The following is a 23,205-nucleotide window of genomic DNA, read 5'->3' as shown; positions in this document are numbered from 1 at the left end:
GACTTCTCTCTTTGTGATACTTAGAATGGCCACTAGGATAAGAAACTAGTGTGATCTTTTCCAGTCATTTAACCACTTTGAGTCTCAATTTTCTCCCCTATAAAATGGGGATATTATTAGCAAACTTAAAGGCATCTAAAACTTGACACATCCAATATTACTTAAAACATTAAATTTCCCCCTCTCTCTCTCTTTCCTCTCATCGTCTCCTTTCCTCTCCTGCTCCCCTCCTCTCCTTCCCACTCTCTTTGTCCTCTAACACATAATGGGAACTCAATGAAAATTACTTTTTTTTTTAACCTAATAAAAGATGGACAAAAGATGTATATAGATGGTTCATTAAAAAGAAGTATATAATTGTACTTTAGCATCAGAAAACAAGGTATAACCTTGTGCATAAAAAAATAAATACAAATTGTATTCCCCTGATATACTATTTTTCAAATATCAGATTCATAAATGAAAAGCTTGACACATATCCTGTCAGAAAAGCTGAAGGGAAAGAGCTACTTTCCATATATTACTGAAGGGAAAACAAAATTGTTCAACCCTTATGGTGGGGAATTTGACACTATCTAACAAAAGTACATCTGCATTTCTCTTTTGATCTAGCCAATCCCACTTCCAAGAATCTACCATGATGATTCATCTCTATAAATATGAAAAAGCACATGCCTGTGGTTATATATTACAACATAATTTATAGTAATAAAAGACTGGAAACAACCAAAAGGTCCATAGAGATGGGGGCTGGCTGAATAAACTGATACATTTTGTGGTAAAGTGTTAGCCAACGCCTTTAACCCTTCTGCATGAGTATTTAACTTCTGCCTAACTGTTCAGCACTGTACTCCTGGCAACTTGGTAAAAGTAGAATGTCAACTGTTTCCCAGCATTACTGCCTTTGATAAAAATGACCCCTGACTGGTACACTGAATCTGGACTGGGGGGAATTGTAAATAAATTATAAATATCTTACAAAAAACAACTTTTTTTTCACATTACAATTAAATTACATTGAATGGGAGACCTTCAAGATGGCGGAGGAGTAAGATGTGGAGATCACCTTCCTCCCCACAAATACATCAAAAATACACCTACATGTGGAACAACTCCTACAGAGCATCTACTGAATGCTGGCAGAAGACCTCAGACTTCCCAAAAGGCAAGAAAATCCCCACGTACCTGGGTAGGGCAAAAGAAAAAACAGAGACAAAAGAATAGGGACAGGGGGCTTCCCTGGTGGCGCAGTGGTTAAGAATCTGCCTGCCAATCCAGAGGACACAGGTTTGAGCCCTGGTCCGGGAAGATCCCACATGCCATGGAGCAACTAAGCCCATGCGCCACAACTACTGAGCCTGCACTCTAGAGCCTGCGAGCCACAACTACTGAGCCCGTGTGCCACAACTACTGAAGCCTGCACGCCTAGAGCCCGTGCTCCACAGCAAGAGAAGCCGCTGCAATGAGAAGCCCACACACACTGCAACAAAGAGTAGCCCCCGCTCGCCGCAACTAGAGAAAGCCCGAGCGCAGCAATGAAGACCCAACACAGCCAAAAATAAATAAATAATTTAAAAAAAACCCCAAAACAAACAAACAAAACAAGAATAGGGACGGGACCTGCACCTCTGGGAGGGAGCTGTGAAGGAGGAAAAGTTTCCACACTCTAGGGAGCCCCTTCGCTGGCAGGGACAGGGGGTGGGCAGAGGCGAAGCTTCAGAGCCATGGAGGAGAGCACAGCAACAGGGGTGCAGAGGGCAAAGCAGAGAGATTCCCACACAGAGGATCAGTGCTGACCAGCACTCACCAACCTGAGACACTTGTCTGCTCACCCGCCAGGGCAGGTGGGGGCTGGGAGCTGAGGCTCGGGCTATGGAGGTCAGACCCCAGGGTGAGGACTGGGGTTGGCAGCGTGAACACAGCCTTAAGGGAGCTAGTGCGCCACAGCTAGCCAGGAGGGAGTTCAGGAAAAAATCTGGACCTGCCTAAGATGCAAGAGACCATTGTTTCTGGATGCGCGAGGAGAGGGGATTCCTGCTCTGTGCACCCACAGAAGGCAGAGCACCACCTAAATGAGCTCCAGAGATGGGTGTGAGCCTCAGCTATCCGCTCGGACCCCAGAGATGGGCATGTAACGCTAACGCTGCCACCGCTGCCACCAAGAATCCTGCGTGCAAGCGCAGGTCACTACCCACACACACCCCGGAGCCTGTGCACCCTGCCATTGCCAGGGTCCTGAGATCCAGTGACAACTTCCCCGGGAGAACACACAGTGGCCTCAGGCTGTTGCAACATCACGCCGGCCTCTGCCACCACAGGCTCGGCCTACATGTCACTTATGACTACCGTACCCCTCCCTCTCCCCAGCCTGAGTGAGCAAGAGAGACCTAATCAGCCACTGCTTTATCCCCCTCCTGTCTGGGCAGGGAACAGATACCTGAGCGCGGCCTACATGCAGAGGCGGGGCCAAAACCAAAGCTGAACCCCAGGAACTGTGCGAGAAAAGAAGAGAAAGGGAAATTTCTCCATGCAGCCTCAGGAGCAGCAGATTACATCCCCACAATCAACTTGATGAACCCTGCATCTATGGAATACCTGAATAGACAATGAATATTCCCAAAATTGAGGCAGTGGACTTTGGGAGAAACTGTAGACTTGCAGTTTGCCTTCTGCATCTATTTGTTTCTGGTTTTTCTCTTTATCTTAGTTTAGTTTTTAGTGTTTGTTATCACTGGTGGATTTGTTTATTGGTTTGGTTGGTCCCTTTTTTAAAAATTTTATTTAAAAAATTTTTATTTATATATATTTTTTTCTTTTTTCTCTTTTTGTGAGTGTGTATGTGTATGTTTCTTTGTGTGATTTTATCTGTTTAGGTTTGCTTTTACCATTTGTCCTAGGGTTCTCACTGTTCGTTTTCTTGTTGTTATTGGTTGTTTCTTTACTTTTTATGAGTGTGTGTGTTTCTTTGTGTGCTTTTGTCTGTTTATATTTGCTTTTACCATTTGGTTTGGGGTTCTATCTGTTTTTGTTTTTGTTTTTTTTCCTTTTTTTCTTTCTTTGCTTCTGAGCCGGCTCGCTGGCAGGCTCTTGGTGCTCCAGCCAGGTGTCAGGCTTGAGCCTCCGAGGTGGGAGAGCCAAGTCCAGGACTTTGGACCACCAGCAGAGACCTCTCAGCCCCACGTAATATCAATCAGCAAGAGCTCTCCCAGAGATCTCCGCCTCAACACTAAGACCCAGCTCCACCCAACGGCCAGAAGTTCCAATACTGGATGCCCCATGCCAAACAACTAGCAAGACAGGAACACAACCATATCCATTAGCAAAGAGGCTGCCTAAAGTCATACTAAGTTCACAGACACCCCAAAACACACCACTGGACACGGCCCTGCCCACCAGAAGGACAAGATCCAGCCTCACCAACTAGGACACAGCCACCAGTCACCTCCACCAGTAAGCCTACACAAGCCACTGAATCAACCTCACCCTCTGGGACCAGACTAAAAACAAAGGGAACTACGAACCTGCAACCTGCGAAAAGGAGACCCCAAAAACAGTAAGTTAAACAAAATGAGAAGACAGAGAAATATGCAGCAGATGAAAGAGCAAGGTAAAAGCCCACCAAACCAAACAAATGAAGAGGAAATAGGCAGTCTGTCTGAAAAAGAATTAAGAGTAATGATAATAAAGATGATCCAAAATCTTGGAAATAGAATGGAGAAAAAACAAGAAACGTTTAAAAAGGACCTAGAAGAACTAAAGAGCAAACAAACAGTGATGAACAACACAAAAACTGAAATTAAAAATCCTCTAGAAGGAATCAATAGCAGAATAACTGAGGCAGAAGAACAGGTAAGTGACCTGGAAGATAAAATAGTGGAAATAACTACTGCAGAGCAGAATAAAGGAAAAAGAATGAAAAGAATTGAGGACAGTCTCAGAGACTTCTGGTACAACATTACATGCACCAGCATTTGAATTATAGGGGTCCCAGAAGAAGAAGAGAAAAAGAAAGGGTCAGAGAAAATATTTGAAGAGATTATAGTTGAAAACTTCCCTAATATGGGAAAGGCAATAGTCAATCATATCCAGGAAGTGCAGAGAGTCCTATACAGGATAAATCCAAGACAATATTACTCAAACTAGCAAAAATTAAATAAAGAAAAAATATTAAAAGCAGCAAGGGAAAAACAACAAATAACATACAAGGGATTGCCCATAAGGTTAACAGCTGATCTTTCAGCAGAAACTCTACAAGACAGAACGGAGTGGCAGGACATATTTAAAGAGATGAAAGGGAAAAGCCTACAAACACGATTACTCTACACAGCACGGATCTCATTCAGATTTGATGGAGAAATTAAAGCCTTTACAGACCAGCAAAAGTTAAGAGAATTCAGTACCACCAAACCAGCTTTACCACAAATGCTAAAGGAACTTCTCTAGGCAGGAAACACAAGAGAAGGAAAAGACCTACAATAATAAACCCAAAACAATTAAGAAAATGGTAATAGGAACATACGTATCAATAATTACCTTAAATGTAAATGGATTAAATGCACCAACCAAAAGACACAGACTGGCTGAATGCATACAAAAACAAGACCCCTATATATGCTGTCTACAAGAGACCCACTTCAGACCTAGGGACACATACAGACTGAAAGTGAGGGGATGGAAAAAGATATTCCATGTAAATGGAAATCAAAAGAAAGCTGGAGGAGCAATACTCATATCAGACAAAATAGACTTTAAAATAAAGACTATTATAAGAGACAAAGAAGGACACTACGTAATGATCAAGGGATCAATCCAACAAGAAGATATAACAGTTGTAAATATCTATGCACCCAACATAGGAGCACCTCAATACATAAGGCAAATGCTAACAGCCAAAAAAGGGGAAATCAACAGTAACACAATAATAGTAGGGGACTTTAACACCCCCCTTTCACCAATGGACAGGTCATCGAAAATGAAAATAAATAAGGAAACACAAGCTTTAAATGACACATTAGACCAGATGCACTTAATTGATATTTATAGGACATTCTATCCAAAAACAACAGAATACACCTTCTTCTCAAGTGTTCATGGAACATTCTCCAGGATAGGTCATATCTTAAGTCACAAAACAAGCCTTGGTAAATTTAAGAAAATTGAAATCATATCAAGTATCTTTTCCGACCACAACGCTATGAAACTAGATATCAATTATAGGAAAAAAACTGTAAAATATACAAACACGTGGATGCTACACAATACACTACTAAGTAACCAAGAGATCACTGAAGAAATCAAAGAGGAAATCAAGAACTACCTAGAAACAAATGACAATGAAAACACGTCCACCCAAACCTATGGGATGCAGCAAAAGCAGTTCTAAGAGGGAAGTTTATAGCAATACAATCCTACCTTAAGAAACAACTCAAATAAACAACCTAACCTTACACCTAAAGCAATTAGAGAAAGAAGAACAGAAAACCCCAAAGTTAGCAGAAGGAAAGAAATCATAAAGATCAGATAAGAAATAAATAAAAAAGAAATGAAGGAAATGACAGCAAAGATCAATAAAACTATAAACTGGTTCTTTGAGAAGATAAACAAAACTGATAAACCATTAGCCAGACTCATCAAGAAAAAAAGGGAGAAGACTCAAATCAACAGAATTACAAGTGAAAAAGTAGAAGTAACAACTGACACCGCAGAAATATAAAGGATCATGAGAGACTACTACGAGCAACTATATGCCAATAAAATGGACAATCTGGAAGAAATGGACAAATTCTTGGAAAAGTACAACCTGCCAAGACTGAACCAGGAAGAAACAGAAAATATGAGCAGACCAATCACAAGCACTGAAATTGAAACTGTGATTAAAAATCTTGCAACAAACAAAAGCCCAGGGCCAGATGACTTCATAGGCAAATTCTATCAAACATTTAGAGAAGACTAATACCTATCCTTCTCAAACTCTTCCAAATGTAGCAGACAGAGATACACTCCCAAGCTCATTCTACAAAGCCACCATCACCCTGATACCAAAACCAGACAAAGATGTTACAAAAATAGAAAACTATGGGCCAATATCACTGATGAACATAGATGCAAAACTCCTCAACAAAACACTAGCAAACAGAATCCAAGAGCACATTAAAAGGATCATACACCATGATCAAGTGGGTTTCATCCCAGGAATGCAAGGATTCTTCAATATATGCAAATCAATCAATGTGATACACCTTATTAACAAATTGAAGGATAAAAACCATATGATAATCTCAATGATGTAGAAAAAGCTTTCGAGAAAATTCAACACCCATTTATAATAAAAACTCTCCAGAAAGTAGGCAGAGAGGGAACCTACCTCAACATAATAAAGGCCATATATGATAAACCCATAGCCAACATCATTCTCAATGGTGAAAAACTGAAACCATTTCCTCTAAGATCAGAAACAAGACAAGGTTGCCCACTCTCACCACTATTACTCAACATAGTTTTGGAAGTTTTAGCCACGACCATCAGAGAAGAAAGATAAATAAAAGGAATCCAAATCAGAAAAGAAGCAGTAAAACTGTCACTGTTTGCAGTTGACAGGATACTATACATAGAGAATCCTAAAGATGCTACCAGAAAACTCCTAGAGCTAATCAATGAATTTGGTAAAGTAGCAGGATACAAAATTAATGCACAGAAATTTCTTGCATTCCTATACACTAACGATGAAAAATCTGAAAGACAAATTAAGGAAACACTCCCATTTACCATTGCAACAAAAAGAATAAAATACCCAGGAATAAACCTACCTAAGGAGACAAAAGACCTGTATGCAGAAAACTATAGGACACTGATGAAAGAAATTAAAGATGATACCAACACATGGAGAGATATACCATGTTCTTGGATTGGAAGAATCAACATTGTGAAAATGACTCTACTACCCAAAGCAATCCATAGATTCAGTGCAATCCCTATCAAACTACCACTGGCATTTTTCACAGAACTAGAACAAAAATTTTCACAATTTGTATGGAAACACAAAAGACCCCAAATAGCCAAAGCAATCTTGAGAAAATAAAATGGAGCTGTAGGAATCAGGTCCCTGATGTCAGACTATACTACAAAGCTACAGGAATGAAGACAGTATGGTACTGGCACAAAAACAGAAATATAGATCAATGGAACAGGATCAAAAGCCCAGAGATAAATCCATGCACATATGGTTACGTTATCATTGACAAAACAGGCAAGAATATACAATGGGAAAAGACAGCCTCTTCAATAAGTGGTGCTGGGAAAACTGGACAGCTACATGTAAAAAAATGAAAATAGAACACTTCCTAACAGCATACACAAAAATAAACTCAAAATGGATTAAAGACCTAAATGTAAGGCCAGACACTATAAAACTCTTAGAGGAAAACAAAGGCAGAACACTCTATGACATAAATCACAGCAAGATCCTTTTTGACCCACCTCCAGAGAAATGGAAAAAAACCCAAAAATTAACAAATGGGACCTAATGAAACTTAAAAGCTTTTGCACAGCAAAGGAAATCATAAACAAGACGAAAAGACAACCCTCAGAATGGGAGAAAATATTGGCAAATGGAACAACTGACAAAAGATTAATCTCCAAAATATACAAGCAGCTCATGCAGCTCAATATCAAAAAAAACAAACAACCCAATCCAAAAATGGGCGGAAGACCTAAATAGACATTTCTCCAAAGAAGACATACAGATTGCCAAAAAACACATGAAAGGATGCTCAACATCACTAATCATTAGAGAAATGCAAATCAAAACCACAGTGAGGTATCACCTCACACCTGTCAGTATGGCCATCATCAAAAAATCTACAAACAGTAAATGCTGGAGAGGGTGTGGAGAAAAGGGAACCCTCTTGCACTGTTGGTGGGAATGTAAATTGATACAGCCACTATGGAGAACAGTATAGAGGTTCTCTAAAAAACTAAAAATAGAACTACCATATGACCCAGCAATCCCACTACTGGGCATATACCCTGAGAAAACCATAATTCAAAAAGAGACATGTACTACAATGTTCACTGCAGCACTATTTACAATAGCCAGGACATGGAAGCAACCTAAATGTCCATCGACAGATGTATGGATAAAGAAGATGTGGCACATATATACAATGGAATATTACTCAGCCATAAAAAGAAACGAAATTGAGTTATGTGTAGTGAGGTAGATGGACCTAGAGTCTGTCATACAGAGTGAAATAAGTCACAAAGATAAAAACAAATACCATATGCTAACATATATGTATGTAATCTAAAAAAAAAAAATGGTTCTAATGAACCTAGGGACAGGACAGGAATAAAGACGCAGACATAGAGAACAGACTTCACGACACAGGGAGGGGTAAGGGTAAGCTGGGACGAAGTGAGAGAGTAGCATTGACATATATACACTACCAAATGTAAAACAGATAGCTAATGGGAAGCAGCTGCATAGCACAGGGAGCTCAGCTTGGTGCTTTGTGACCAACTAGAGGGGTGGAATAGTACAGCAACTATGGCTAACTATATGGAGGTTCCTCAGAAAATTAAAAATAGAGTTGCCATATGATCCAGCAATCGCACTCCTGGGCATATGTCCAGACAAAACTATAATTCAAAAAGATACATGCATCCCTATGCTCACAGCAGTACTATTCACAATAGCCAAGACAAAACAAAACAACCTAAATGTCTATCAACAGATGAATGGTTCAAGAAGATGTGGTACATATATATCAATACAATGGAATATTACTCAGCCATAAAAAAGAAAGAAATAATGCCATTTGCAGCAACATGGATGGACCTAGAGATTATCATACTAAGCAAAGTAAGTCAGAAAAAGAAAGACGAAAACCATATGATATCACTTACATGTGGAATCTAAAATATGACACAAATCAACTTATCTACGAAACAGAAACAGACTCGCAGACATAGAGAACAGATTCATGGTTGTCAAGGGTAAGGGGGGGTGGGAGAGGGATGGAATGGGAGTTTGGGGTTAGCAGATGCAAACTAGTATATGTAGAATGGATAAACAACAAGGTCTTACTTTGTAGCACAGGGAACTATATTCTATATCCTGAGATTAAACCATAAAGGAAAAGAATATGAAAAAAGTACATATATATATATATATATATATGTATAACTGAATAACTTTGCTCTACAGCAGAAATTAATACAACATTTGAAATCAACTATACTTCAATTTAAGAAAACATTTTAAAAGCTAAAAAAAAAAGTAGCTTGAAATCAGTAACCTCTGGATAAAGAAAAGAAACACTGGTAATAATTCCCAATTAGTTTTGAAATTTAAGTACATTTTTTCTTGCCTCCTGGTAACCTACATAACATTAAAGGACAGAAATTCTTAATTCAAATAGCTAAATAGTTTTAGTTAATCATAGATAAGATAAAACAATCTTTACATTGTTAATTTGCTAAAAGTTGGTCCTTGTTTCCACATTAATATTTAGGCTTACAACTTGTAAATAATACATCTCAAATAATATTTTCCCAAGTCAAGATCTAAAACACCGTATCCATTCTGGAAAAATAAGCCCCTTTAGAAATGTCATTACCATTCAGATTATTGATCTCATCCTGCTGCCAGGGCTAAAGTGTTTAGCAAGACTATTTCCGGGACCTGGAGAGGACATTTTTATTGGCAGTAAGACAACAGATTAACCAGAGTTCAAATAAGAAGACCCAGTGGCCAGGTCTATGTCACTCTAACATTCTACAGATGTGCAACACAGATGGTGAGATATGTTGATAGATGAGGTTGCCTTGGCAGCAGAGTTCTTAGACCTGCCTAACATTTTAGTTGAATGACCTATTAAACATGCCTGTCCCAAGGCAGCTGGATAGATTTTTAAGTAACTATAGCTGTTAAATGTGGAAACCTCTAGGAAGTTCTGAATATAGAGTCTTTCTCTTAGCTTTGACTTGCAGTTTATAGGAACTACCCACCCAAGTTTGTGTTGGGGGTAGGGGAAGGAAGGAACATAAAGAGAGATTGGGGGAGTATATGCAAACAAAATTTTCTTAAAGTTCTAGGAGGAGTATAGGGTGAGTTGAATAAGAGTTTTTAGGAGGGAACATTAATATAAAAATGCTAACTTCAATTGCAGTTATCTAGGATAGTTTTCTTTTTCTCCACCGAGGATCTACGAAGAACCAGGGATTTGCTGTCAGATTATAACTTCTCCCCTGTTTCTATTCTATAGGAGACAGGTTAGTAGAGAAAAGCACAAGATTCTGAGTCATGGTAATTGGGCTTTTGTGTGACCTTGACCATGTCATTCAAATGTTTGTGGTATCAGTTTCCTCACTTGTAAAATGAGAGTGAATAGATGTTCTAAATTCTCTTACAACTATTAAGTTCTGCTTTTCTGCTCAGTGTCCTAGACCTCCACTTTTACGAACAGGAATATTTTAAACTTACTAAGAAGCAGCAGAACATAGTGCTAACTGCTCCGTCTCTAGACTTATATAGACATTTTAAATTTTGCCTTCATGGCATACGTCTATATATCATATTATTATTTCTCAGCATTTATTGAGTCTTAAGAGTCCTTGTCTATAATATGGAGATGATAATAGTACTCATCATGCAAGTTGTTCTCAGATTTTTTTCACAGCACTTATTTCCTTCTATCTAACTTATCATTTGTAAGGTCCATAAGGGTAGTGATTACTGTCTATTTTGTTCACTGATGTATTCCAAGCATCTTAACAGAAACTAGCCACTCAATATTTGTCAAATGAATAATTAAATGAAACAATGCATGTAAAGTGGTTAGTGCAGTAATTGGCACACAGCAGTTGATAAATGATCCTATAAATGGTCCTGATAAATGGTTTTATTAATACCCACAGTGCCTTTTCACTATGAAGAAGTAGGAATGGAAGAAGTGGGAATTTCATGAGAAGATGAAGGGGACTAAGGACCATAATGTTGTTTCCAAATATTGTAAAGAGTATCACATGTCACCTGCAAAGAAAATAATATGATCCAAGATGTGGAAACTACAGAGAGACATTTTTAAAATTCAGAGAAAGGAGGAGTTTTCTAACAACATTGCTCAAAGATGAACTGGTGCTCAAGCAAATGTGGAATTATTATTGGCCAATAAATGAGAGAATTAGGAAATATAATTAAAGGTTATAAATCTATTATTTCATGGATGAAATGATTTGAGAAGAACTTCTTATAAACAGCATATACAGAATAAAATTTTAAATATACAAAATATTGAATTTTGGCCTTGTGATACTGCTGGCAAAAAATGTAGATGGAAAATGGCAAATACAGTAAATACCAATCTATTTTTCTTGGGTACATGTGATCAAAAAACATTTGTTTGTGACAAAACATATGGCTGAAAAACAAGTGCTGCTGATTTGTTTTATTAATGTTGGCAAAGCAGCAGATAGGAGCTACAGAATCCCTTATCCCCCATCCCCCCCACCCCAAGGAAAAACAGGACTGTTTAAAGCCAGCGTCTTTCTTTCTTGTTCTTTTTATCCCACTGGTAACACTGCACTTTGGACTTTCAGAATATTGGCAGTGAGAATGTTCTTGGATTACATGAAATGAACTGATGCATCACTCTTGCCAACTAGGGGTGATTTTAGACAAAATGTATGGCATCGATGAGAAAGGAATCTCAATATCATTTTTATGAAGGATGGTTGGCCTCATATAAAACAGTCCCATCAATCTATTGCCATCAGCTCAGACAGAAAAGAATTAGGTACATAAACTGGCTGTCATAAAATGTAGCCGAGTAGGAGCAAAGTCTGATCACAGAAGGTCAGTTACACATTTTCGAAAATAAAGGAAGCATGTTTTCTATAATGAGCCAGCAAAAGTTAATAACAAGTGAGTTGGCTTTTTATTTTGGACAGTAATACTGAGAAAGATGCAATGGTTCTGAAGGTTTTCTCTGTTCTTTCAGTTGGCTACCTATTGAGAAAAGATATGTGATAACATGATAACTTTTTAAAGGTATGAAATGGTGAGCTGCATTCACCTGTTAAAACTATGGTGTTGACTTGGACCGTGATGGTTAATTTTATGTGACATCTTGATTGGGCCACAGGGTGCCAAAACATTTAGCCAAACATTATTCTGTCTATGAGGGTGTGTCTGGATGAGATTAACATTAGTATGGGTAGACTGAGTAATGACGTTTATTCTTCCTAAATTGGGTGGGTCTTGTCCAATCAATTGAAGACCTGAAAAAGGCTGAGTAAGAGGGAACTCCTTCATGACTTGCTTGTGTTGGGATATTAGTCTTTTCTGGCCTTCAGACTTGACCTGGAACATTGGCTTTTCTTGGGTCTCAAGCCTGCCAGCTTTCAGACCAGAGCTGTAACACTGACTCTCCTGGGTATCTCTCTCCATAGACATACATTATTGTTTCTATTTCTTTGCAGAACCCTAACTAATACACTGATTCAACAGGATCAGGAGGAAATGAGCTGAGCTGTGCCAATCAAGTGCATTATCCAGATAATGAAAGTCAGTCCCTGCAGAAGTTAATCTTTTAGAAACTGGTCTGGTAACAATGTGAGTGACCAGGCAATGTGATAACACTTTTGCAATATAAAATAATGAGCCAAATTACGAACGCTTTTACAATTAGTTCTAGAAGCAATTCCTCACGTTCCAGCCCCAAATTCTAAGATTCTGTCTTATAAAATAAGCTTGCATAGCCATTCTCAGAATCAATTTCAGAAGCAACAGCATAAAGTTTGAAAGGTGTTTACCTCCAAGGGGATTATGCAAGAATTTAAAAATCCTTCTCATTTCCTTACAATTAGTTTTTGAGGACTGAAGGACTCATCATTTTCATATGTTGATTCTTGTTATTATCAGTAATCAGCACGTGGCCTGTCTACTTATTTTCCGTGATTATTTTCAGGCTCTGGTGTTTTATGATTTTTAAGCCCTACTTCCACTACACAGATTAAGCTTCCAAAGCATCTGTCTTTAGCTACCAAAAGACACCCTTTGATTTTCCCAAATTCCTGACTTGACTTCCATGTGAATTTTCTCCTCGTCACTTACCTGCCCAGAAGCAGAAATTCTCCTGCCAGCCCCAGGCGCCTCATGGCCATCAGCAGACCTCTCACTGTCATGCCCTCGCAGAAGCAGGCCACCACCCGGGCCTTGGGCAGGTGACCCCTGAGCTTCTTCAGCAGTTTATCGAAGCTCTGCTCCCCCGCGTTGCTATAGATTTTGTAAGAGTGAGCGATGCAAATCCCTTCCTTGGCTGACATATCTTTGAACGCTTCCATCCCACTTTCTCCATAGTTGCCTGTGTGGAAACACATAAGCAGAGGGGAGAATGTTGGATTCATTGGGTAGAGTTGGAATGCAGAAGTGCTAGGAGCGTGAAGGTCACCTGGTAGTGTTGGATTTGGAACCTGACGACCTGAGTGAGGTTTTGCTTTTTCACTGACTTGCTTATCTGGGCAATTTACAATGAAACTACAGGATACATATATGCATTGATCTTTTAAAACTTTTTCACTAAGAGAGAACATTACAAAAATACAAGCAATTCGGCTCCCCCTTTGACTCAAAAAAGCTCATATTCTAATGTGAGATGATGGAAAATATTTATCTGCTATCTTTTCATTCTGTCTCACTTCCTTTTGTTTCTCATTATATGATCTTCTTACCCCACCAATTCAGATTTTTGTGTTTAAAGACATTACACACAGATGCAATACATATACTTTATATAGTATAGACGTACAAATATCTTAAGAGTATTTTATTTTATAGAATATTATCCATATATTTTATAAATAATCATGAGAGTTTGTGGTTTTATCCCAAGTGAAAATTCCAGATCCTTGATTGAGATTTTAGTCTTCTCACAGATAAATATATTAGCTCATGTAAAACATTTAAAGTTTTATTATATATAACCATTGAAAAGTTACCGATACATGGGGGAAAAATTCCAAAGTATTTTGCAACATTTTGGGGTTAAGGACTGGTGGTGGTCTTTTAAAATTATGGAACATGGGGATCAATATTGACAATCACTTATAGGCCAGGAAGTGTATCAAGATTATTATATATGTGACCTCATTTAACTCTCAGGATAATATATTGAGAAATATATTATGACCTCCTTCTACAGGTAAGAAAACAGATGAGGCAGTTAGGTTTACAGTTGCCCAGAGTTAATATCCCCAGTAGGTGGAAAGTTCCGTTCCATTCACAGATCTGTCTAAGAGTGCAGAATCTGTTCCCTCCACTCTTCTACGGCTGACTTTTACGAGACTCAGAAGCCCAATTATATCTGCATTTCTCTTTCCTATTTAAAGGTCATGATGCTTCAAGTTTAGATATTTTGGGAGCCTTCTGAGGCCCTATAAATCATGACGGGTTCATTTTCTGAGTTTTCAAAAGACTAGGCGGGTAAGGGCGATTGATTTTAGAAATACAGGAGACTATTACAAGACAACCAAGCTGTGGGATGTAAGTGGCCTAGCAATCAACTAGACCTAGGAAATGGCATTTCATCAGGAGGAGTTAATCTCAAATGAATAAGGAAGTACAAGTCATTCGATTGCATACATTTCACTGTATGATGATAATAGAGATAATTTATAAATAACTCTACTCATGTAACATTTTGATGTCTGGAAAGTTAGTTCATATATCTGAGCTCACGCTCCTTACGCCAACTCTGTGATAAAGGTACTATTATCTTCCCTTCGCAGCTGATAAAACTGAAGTTCGCGTTTAACAAGTAGATGGCAGAGTCTTGGTTTGAAAATCTATCCTCTCCCTCCTGGCCCTATGTGTGCTCCATCTTAGCAGGGGTGCCTTGTTGCAAATGAGAGCCTCAGACTTTGAGGGTGGGTTTTCGTGTAGGTTTATCCTCATGAACAAACTGTAAAGCGCAAAGCAGAGCAGGCCAGCTTGAGTCCCGGCCAAAAACACTGGTAGGCCCAGCTGCAACTTTCCTTCTTCTCCAGAATTAAAGCAACAAGAAACCTCTATGATGATGGCAGGTAGGCGATGTAGTTATTTTGCAATTAACAAAGGTTAAAGGGCTCTTCCTGAAAAATGTGCAAAGGGGCCTAAATTATTAGTCTTACACTAACCTGAGTAATCTATTATTTTCTGATTACTTTTAGCCAACTCTATTTTTCAATTGACTACCCTGCACTTGATGCTTTAATTAACACTGGGGCATTTGGATAAATAATTTGATATTAGGTGCATAGTGATTGTGATGGCAATAATGAAAATTCTCAATACATTCATAGTTAAACAACAAAAAATACCTGACAGATTTATAATCTTTAGCACCTCCCCAACAGCCTTGTTTTAACTTTTTTTTTTTTTGCTTATACAGTAAGTTATATATAGAAGCAGCTTGCAATAGAGAACTTTGTTATTAGAGAGATCTGAGTTCTAATTTAGCTTGGGTTGTTCTAAATCTCAGCTTTATCACCTGAAAATCACAGATAACACTGCCTAATATATGAGTATTTTGTATATTATATTTTATGTATGTAAAATATCTTATAGATAGCCTGAACCTAATTAATTGCACATATTGGGGTTATAAAGATTATTCTAGACAAAGTTAAGATGCCCTCTCTTGGAGCAACTAAAACAAATCATGGAGCAAATGGCATTAATACTGAACACTAGACTAAAAAATAAGCTTAAACTAGTGGGGGAAATATGATTTTGTTAGAGCAAAGCCCAAGAATTATTCTTTAAAATTAAAATAGGAAACAGTTGCAATATATGTGTAACATAAAAATTTCTGCAGAATACTAATTTTGAGTTAATAAAAGAAACCCATTCTAAGTTGGGAATTAAAAATGGGAATATGTATTCCAATAAAATTGGGAAGCTTGAAGTGTTTAGATTTTCAGTAGTTGATATAATGACTACATTTTAGAATTACATATTTAAAAATAAAGGAGAAACTATAAAAATTTCATAGGCTTCTTGAAGAAAATGAAATAGATTTCAAGCACTGTACAGAATGAGAAAGAAGGTGAGGAAGCAAAGATTTATTTTTTCAACAAGGAAACAAAGGTGATAGAGAAAGGAAGATATGGTGTAAAATATGAAACTAGTCTGTGGCTTCAACTAAGCGTCTGGCAAAAGTAAGAAGAAATCTATTAGACATTCTTCTTTAAGTAGCAGAGGGTCTGTGGCTTGGAATTATGACAAGAAAATGTAATCATAGTCCGACTTGACTCTTAGCTCACACTATTTATAACTGTAATGATGCAAATGTCAATTATTAATTTTCAACTGTATAAGTCCACATATAGGCAAGGTAGAAAACTTATTATGCAATAGAAAATATATGTTACCAATCTTTCCAATGAAAATTACAACAGAGGAAGATTTTAGGTTGAGATGTGGAAGCAGGGAGAGTTGATGAGAAAGGGAAGGATATTAAAATACTCCACTCACTATTTGGAAGTCAAGATATACAGAAAACAAAAGAGAGATGATTAACAGAATTATTTGAATCTGAAAAAAATGAGATTAATCTAATAATACAATTATATTGAGAAGAAATAAGAATATATGTGAATTAAGAGATGTCTACTTTCCATAAATTAAAAAGTAGGCATTAAAAAGTAAGCATATATTCATACTACTTAGAAATATGAAGGTGAAAACCAGAAAAGAAAAACGTAAAGTGCTCTTTCTTACTTTAAGCCATTCTGCATGACATGATTTTGAAAAATATTAAAGTACAAGTTTGATGAAAAAATTTTAAATAACAGACTTAAAAGTTATTGAAATTGGAGAGAGATATGGAAAATTTTAAATGGAATGCCAGGTGAACATTACTGAATAAAGAAATTCAGCATGCTAATAGTGAGGATAAAATTTTCCTATAATTTCCTTAAATCAAATGTAAGAGTAAATATTAATTTATAACTTTTAGATATCCTTGTATATTTCTGGTGAGATATACTCATATGCAATTATTAAAATACAATCTCTATAATGAAAATAACTTGAGAACTTGGGGGTAGCTAATTTTGTAAATAGCATTATTATAGAGCAAAATTGATCAGAATCAAATTTTATCTCAAACAATTGCTTAGATATCACTTTGTTTTGGTTCTATGTTTCTATCACATCAGTTAGATTTGGCTACATTGTACGCATTTTTTTTTTTCCATTTCAACCACAGAATGAGAGCCTAATCGATAAAAATGTAAAATAGGATCAAGGTTATTTTTTTTCTTATATCATGAAAGATACCAATCTTGAAGCCATGGCAGAATGCTTAATTCACATTTATTCTAAGAGCAGATGCTCTACTTAAAATCATATTAGTCATTTCTAGTATGCCAGAAAGACTTTACAATTGAGATGGTTTTCAACAAGATGTCACATCTAAATTAAAATAGAAAAGTCAAGTTAATTTTCCTTCCTCCTGTCAAATCACCTTCTACTTACTGTTCCTTTAATATCAAGCTCAAGGAATTCCTCTGCAAGGTCTGCCCAACCTATGTATCCCTTCCTACGTTCCTCATTTGATCTCACAATAGAAAATTGTCTTTACTTGTGTCTGCTCCTATAAGACTGTATACCTTTGGGACATAAATATTATTCTCTTGTGTATTCTTAATTCCTCAAAGGGGCCTGGAAGATAACTAACACAAGTTGAGTAAAAAAATAAGTGAATGAATGAGTGGTACAAAGTAATCAGCACCAAGTGGGAATTTGCCAGATGAAAATATGTGTGCAATTAATTATCCTACCTGTCATCAGAATTGCAACATTTGTGTCTAGAATGTATCACTCTATTGAGTGATTATGTAATATTATTCCACTTAAAATCTGAAAGACAGAATTGTACAATAGTCAAAACAGTCAGAACATCTAGATTTTTTTTCCAATGGCTTCAATGTTCCCCTGGATAATAAGAGATTCTAATATTTTAACCTCAAATGCTATTTAAAGCTAGTTGCTTTCACTAGTACTATTTGACCTGTATTATGTCAGCTGGGATCTGGAAGCATATGACTCCATTTGTGCCTACAAAGTACACAATGCAAACAAGACTTGCTAAAGAATAACTTTAAATCTTTCTTCTAACCTAAGAGAGATTCTTTGCACTTTATGTTTAAAGGCACAGGCATGGAACAATCCTTTAGTATGCAATGCATAACCATAGACCACTGCTATTTCAGGTGGCACCAATTCACTTTCAGTAAATATTGTGCTACTGTGCCTTAAACATACTTCTGGATAAAGATAATAAAGAATGGCAACATAGATAGGCTACATCTGGTAAATGAGGTATTTTTCTGGCAAAATATCTATTGGAGATATGGCTCAAATTTATAAATATGTGTGTTGAAGAAATTGATTGTAAGAATAAAAGTTAAATTAATAAAATCATACTGAAAAGATAACAAATAATTTTCCTTTCTCTGACATTCGTTTCCTTTTTTCCATTGTACTCTTACTTCTCCCACCATAATCAGACCCTCATTATTCCCTTCATAGAAACTTACTTGGGAACTTAACTCTTATCATCTCCTATGTCTCATTTTGGGGTGCGGGGGTGGTCTTACTTCTTATTATGCTCTTTCATGTGTAGCTCAGATGTCTCACATGTTCCCACTTATTTACTTTTAGTCATGATGTTCTTTCTACTTGGAATACCCTTTTCCCATTTCTTTATGTTGAAATCTTACCCATTCTTTCTGGTTCAACTCAATTGCCCAGACTGTAACTTACTTAGGATATAGACCACATCTTCTCCATAGCGCCACCTAGCGATGCTTGTGGAACTAAACTGACATACTCCACCATGCTTTTCAAGGATTAATTAATTACGTACAGGTATGATACTAGGCACGTGGAGACTCTAGATATTTACACATTTTAGCCTAGTGATCCATTTTATAATACTGAAGAGCATAATTTTTGTTACTTATAATTGCTAGAAACGTTTATAATTGTCGTTCCTTCACTTTATTTTATTTTATTTTTTTAACCATACGGGATCTTAGTTCCTCCACCAGGGATCAAACCCGCTCCCCCTCCAGTGGAAGCGCAGAGTCTTAACCTCTTAACCACCGGACCGCCAGGGAAGTCCCTCCTTCACCTTTATGACAAGGCTGATCATACTAATGATTTATTTGATACTGAGAATTTGATTAAAACTATAACCCATGATATTAATATTTTTTTTCCTTAGGAAAACATAATCCACTTCATATAATGTGTTTCATTAGGGGACTCCTAAGGAGATTTCCCAGAGTCAGATAATGAGTTATGGTGCTAAGTATTATAATGTATTAGACTTAATTTGAAATATAAATTCTGTATTCTATATTCTGTACATATATTTATGTTACTTGCTTTCTATATTTATTTATTATATTTTGGATATATTTGTATATTCTAGTTTCCAAAACTGTAAGCCCCTTGAGAGTACTAAATGCACTCATTTAACTATGTATCATTACATAATAGTTATTCAGGGATTTCTTGAACAGAAAATATGGTACAGAAAGATAAGAGTAAAATTTTGGAAGAGTTAATTTATTTGTTCAAATACAATCATCAAGTGGATGCTAAAAAAATGTAAAAACTACTCTTTCAGAAAGTATTCACTTTAGGAAATTTAATTCACTTTAAAAAAAACTATTGAGCTTGGCCTTCCACATTAGACCTATTTTTCCCTTTTATTTGACCCAAATTGTCTTTTTTTTTCAAAAAGGAAATTAAGATTCTCAATATAAATAATAATTTATAAATACATTCCAAATGGCTTTTACTCCTAATATCCTGTTGCTATTATAAACAGTGTGTTTTGTTGACAACTACTAGTGAAGGAAAATGCTGCCATTTCTCATTGGAGTTACTGCCTGGCATGATACCATCCCCCTAAAATATGTGTGGGCAGGATTAATCAGTCAGTGTCATCACCACTTCCCATCCTTTCATGGGGCCATAAGTGTTCATCAAGGGATCTTAGCCAAAACTGCCCATATTGAGTGTGCTGTGTCCTAGTTAAGCTAGTGGTTAGTTAAACAGCCAGGAGGGAGAAAAGCCAGAGAGATAAACACCTCTTCTTATTTTATTACTGTCTCTTTATAAAGATGTTTCCCTTTTCAAAAATGAATGTCTTTTCCCAATATAGCCACATGTACAATGAGTATGGCAATTTCAAACTCTATATTGCATTCATTTGTTTATGTTTACTTCCTGGCACTAGACAACAAAGTTCTTCAAGGTAGGTGTTTCTATCCTCACAACAAAACTATATATAAATATATCATATACTCTCATCAAGACTCCACAAATTATGGCAAATGCCTTTGCCATGAAAATCTTTGCTAACAAACAGATTTCCAAGTTTTGGTTCCTTTTTTTTTTTCCATATTTTACCCTCGAGTTTTTCTATGACATGACCCACATAGCAGAGTACTCAGTGTGAGGCAGGACATTACTGAATCTCATCCAGGGTGTTTTATTATTGGAAGTACTAGAAGGATTTCATTTAGCGAATTCACTTTAGGCACTACACCAGGCATGGAGTATGTAAGCAACATTCGAGCAACACTCCAATAATGAATTCCGAAAAATAAAGCTAGTAGAGCATAACTTAGTAACTTGGATTTTGAACTACATATAAAAATATTATTTATGGGAATACTAACCAGGGATATTAGATATTGTCAGAAAAGTAAGTGCCAAGTGCATTACTGAGTGGTATACTATGTTGCTGAATTTTTCTTTTGGCTACCAGGAATGGGGCTAGAAAAAGAAGTTTGATCTTCAGAGCAAAGGTGCAAGTTGACCATTCAAATTCATACATGGCAGATGACATGAAATCAAATCAATGAAATAAAAATATATGAGAGTTATAACTGTCACACATGTCAATTACAGCAAGTATGAGTGTCATCTTTGGTTCAGTAATGTAGGTTGCTGAACCTTGGAATCAAAAGTTGTGATATCTAGTCCCTCCAATAACTCTAGTTCATACAATTGTGTTGAACTGAGAAGGACAAAATTGAAAAAGAATCAAGTTTTGAGAAAAAATCAAGTTTTAGAATTTATTTTTAATTTACTTTAAAATTTCTGCCAAGTAGAAATGCCAAATCGGAAATTGAATAAGGACATTCCGGCTCAGAAAATAGAAGTTAAAATTGGAACTATTTGGGATCATCAGAATATGGATAGCAACAGTAATAGATGAAAGTGTAGGATGTGAAAGAAGAGAGCTCTGATTATACCCTAAAGAATTCAAATATTTATGCATTAATTGAGAAGGCAAAGCTGACAAAGACAATGGAGAAGAAGAAACCAAGAGAACGTATTGTTATGGGAACGAAAATAACAACGTGCTTTTACTTTCTTTTGGACATTAACAGTGTGACTATTAAAGTGAGATGCATAGTGGAAAAAATCCACTGATTTTGGCAACACAGTCAAAGCCATAAAGGAGTAGACTGTGTGTAATAGGAGTCAAGAGAGTGAAGACAGTATATTTGTACAACTTTTTGGAGAGATGTTTGGCAGTGAAGAAGAGCAAAGAAGTATGATGGTAATTGGAAGAGAATGTGGAAATCGAAGGAGGGATTTTGTTTGCTTATTTCTAGAGAGGGGTACCTTAGGGAAAGTGCTTAGACCAGAACATGGGGCAGAGTAAGCACTCACAGTACATGATAGTTTTAATCACCATCATCATCATCAACAACAACATTTATCTAGATCTTGTGGAATTAACTGGTGAAAGGTTAATAATATGTACCAAGTACTGTACTAGTCACTTCAAATAAAAATAGTCATAATAGTAACTCTTACTATTATTATTTAAACCAACCAATCCTATGAGGTAGCTATTATTTTCCACATTTCTAAACAGAGTTTATGCTGAGAGAATTTGCCAAATAATTGATAGCTAGTGAACAGAAGAGCTGGAATTTCGTCTTTCATCTGTTAAATTTCAAAGCCCATGCTCTTTTCCTACAGTAGATTATTACCCTTGAAGCACTGAAAGGGAATTGCTCAATTTAGTTCTGTGGTCCTTCCAAAGGTGCTCACCCACCACTAAGTATTTCATTTGAATCCAATGCCAGATACTACCAAATTGAATTCATCTAAGCAAACATAGTATTTAACAAATACGTTTTTTGCCCAATTACTAGAAATATTATAGACATGTATGATTTAGCACTAAATGATCCAATCCATATCATTACTGAGAATTGATATTTAAATATCAGAGTCTTCCTATAAAATATACAATGCTTAACTGTAGCTTTTCTATAGACAAAGACCTGTAAAATAAGAGGAGGCTTTCGGAAACAGACACGGCCGCCATACACGTGTTACTTATTACTTAACTAAATCTTCGCTGTGGAGGGAGGAAGGACTTCAGAGGGACAGCGGGAATGGAAAAACTTGATTTTTATATTTAAAATTATACAGTATTTTAATTATTAAAATACTTGTTACTATAGCTTAAATTGAGATTTGCAAATTGAAAACATATCACTTTATTAATCTTCTAAAAAAAATGGTGTTTTTGCCTTGATTCTTTTCTGGCTATTCTTCCTAGAGGAAAATAAAAAGTTGAGACAGAAGCTATGACCCAAATTCCCACTCTAACCTTCCAGGATTCAACTTCCTCTGTTTTCTTTGTAAGCTGTCAACTTCAGAGCTGAAACCTGCTGCAGTGCATGTCTCATTAAGAGAGATTCCATTTCCACAGAAAGGACAAATCTCTGTACGGAACTGTGTGTCAACGGGTCGGGTAGGTTGGTGAGTTTTTCACTGTGCCTCTGTTTTATCTCACTAGTCACCTCTGATCCTCGATTCTAACTGGATCTAATGACAACCCAGAAATTCACTCATCACCAGCTGAAGGCAGAAAATCCTTTGCCGCACAGCCAAAACCGCTCACGCTTGACAGCCTTTGCTCAAAAGAAGTAACTTCTTTGACAGCAGCTCGTGGCCTCTGCCACAACCTTCTCCAGTTTAGAGATGCACTGTGTGGGTTCTGTGGTTGCTAGAATCCCTCTGGAAGAACTCAGTGACTACCACAGTATTGAGAGGAGGAACTCATTTTGGAAATATCTGTCTGGACCATCATTCACTGGAGGATTCAGAAATGAGTA

At 36.8% G+C, this 23,205-nt stretch overlaps 1 protein-coding gene across 5 annotated transcripts in view; it reads right to left on the bottom strand.

The window, feature by feature from the left end:
• The window catches only part of GRM5 (glutamate metabotropic receptor 5), a 517,742-nt gene that overhangs the window by 312,351 nt on the left and 182,186 nt on the right, over window positions 1-23,205 (bottom strand). For all 5 annotated transcript variants that reach the window (XM_068555171.1, XM_068555174.1, XM_068555176.1 and 2 more), the window contains exon 2: window positions 13,115-13,364. In XM_068555171.1, coding sequence (XP_068411272.1) covers window positions 13,115-13,364 — 250 coding nt within the window. The remainder of the gene's footprint in view (window positions 1-13,114; window positions 13,365-23,205) is intronic.

This window comes from Eschrichtius robustus, chromosome 11, assembly GCF_028021215.1.
Source record: "Eschrichtius robustus isolate mEscRob2 chromosome 11, mEscRob2.pri, whole genome shotgun sequence".
NCBI classification, from domain to species: Eukaryota; Metazoa; Chordata; class Mammalia; order Artiodactyla; family Eschrichtiidae; genus Eschrichtius; species Eschrichtius robustus.
Note: the sequence above shows the minus strand (reverse complement) of the source record. Positions and strands in the feature narration are given on the sequence as shown.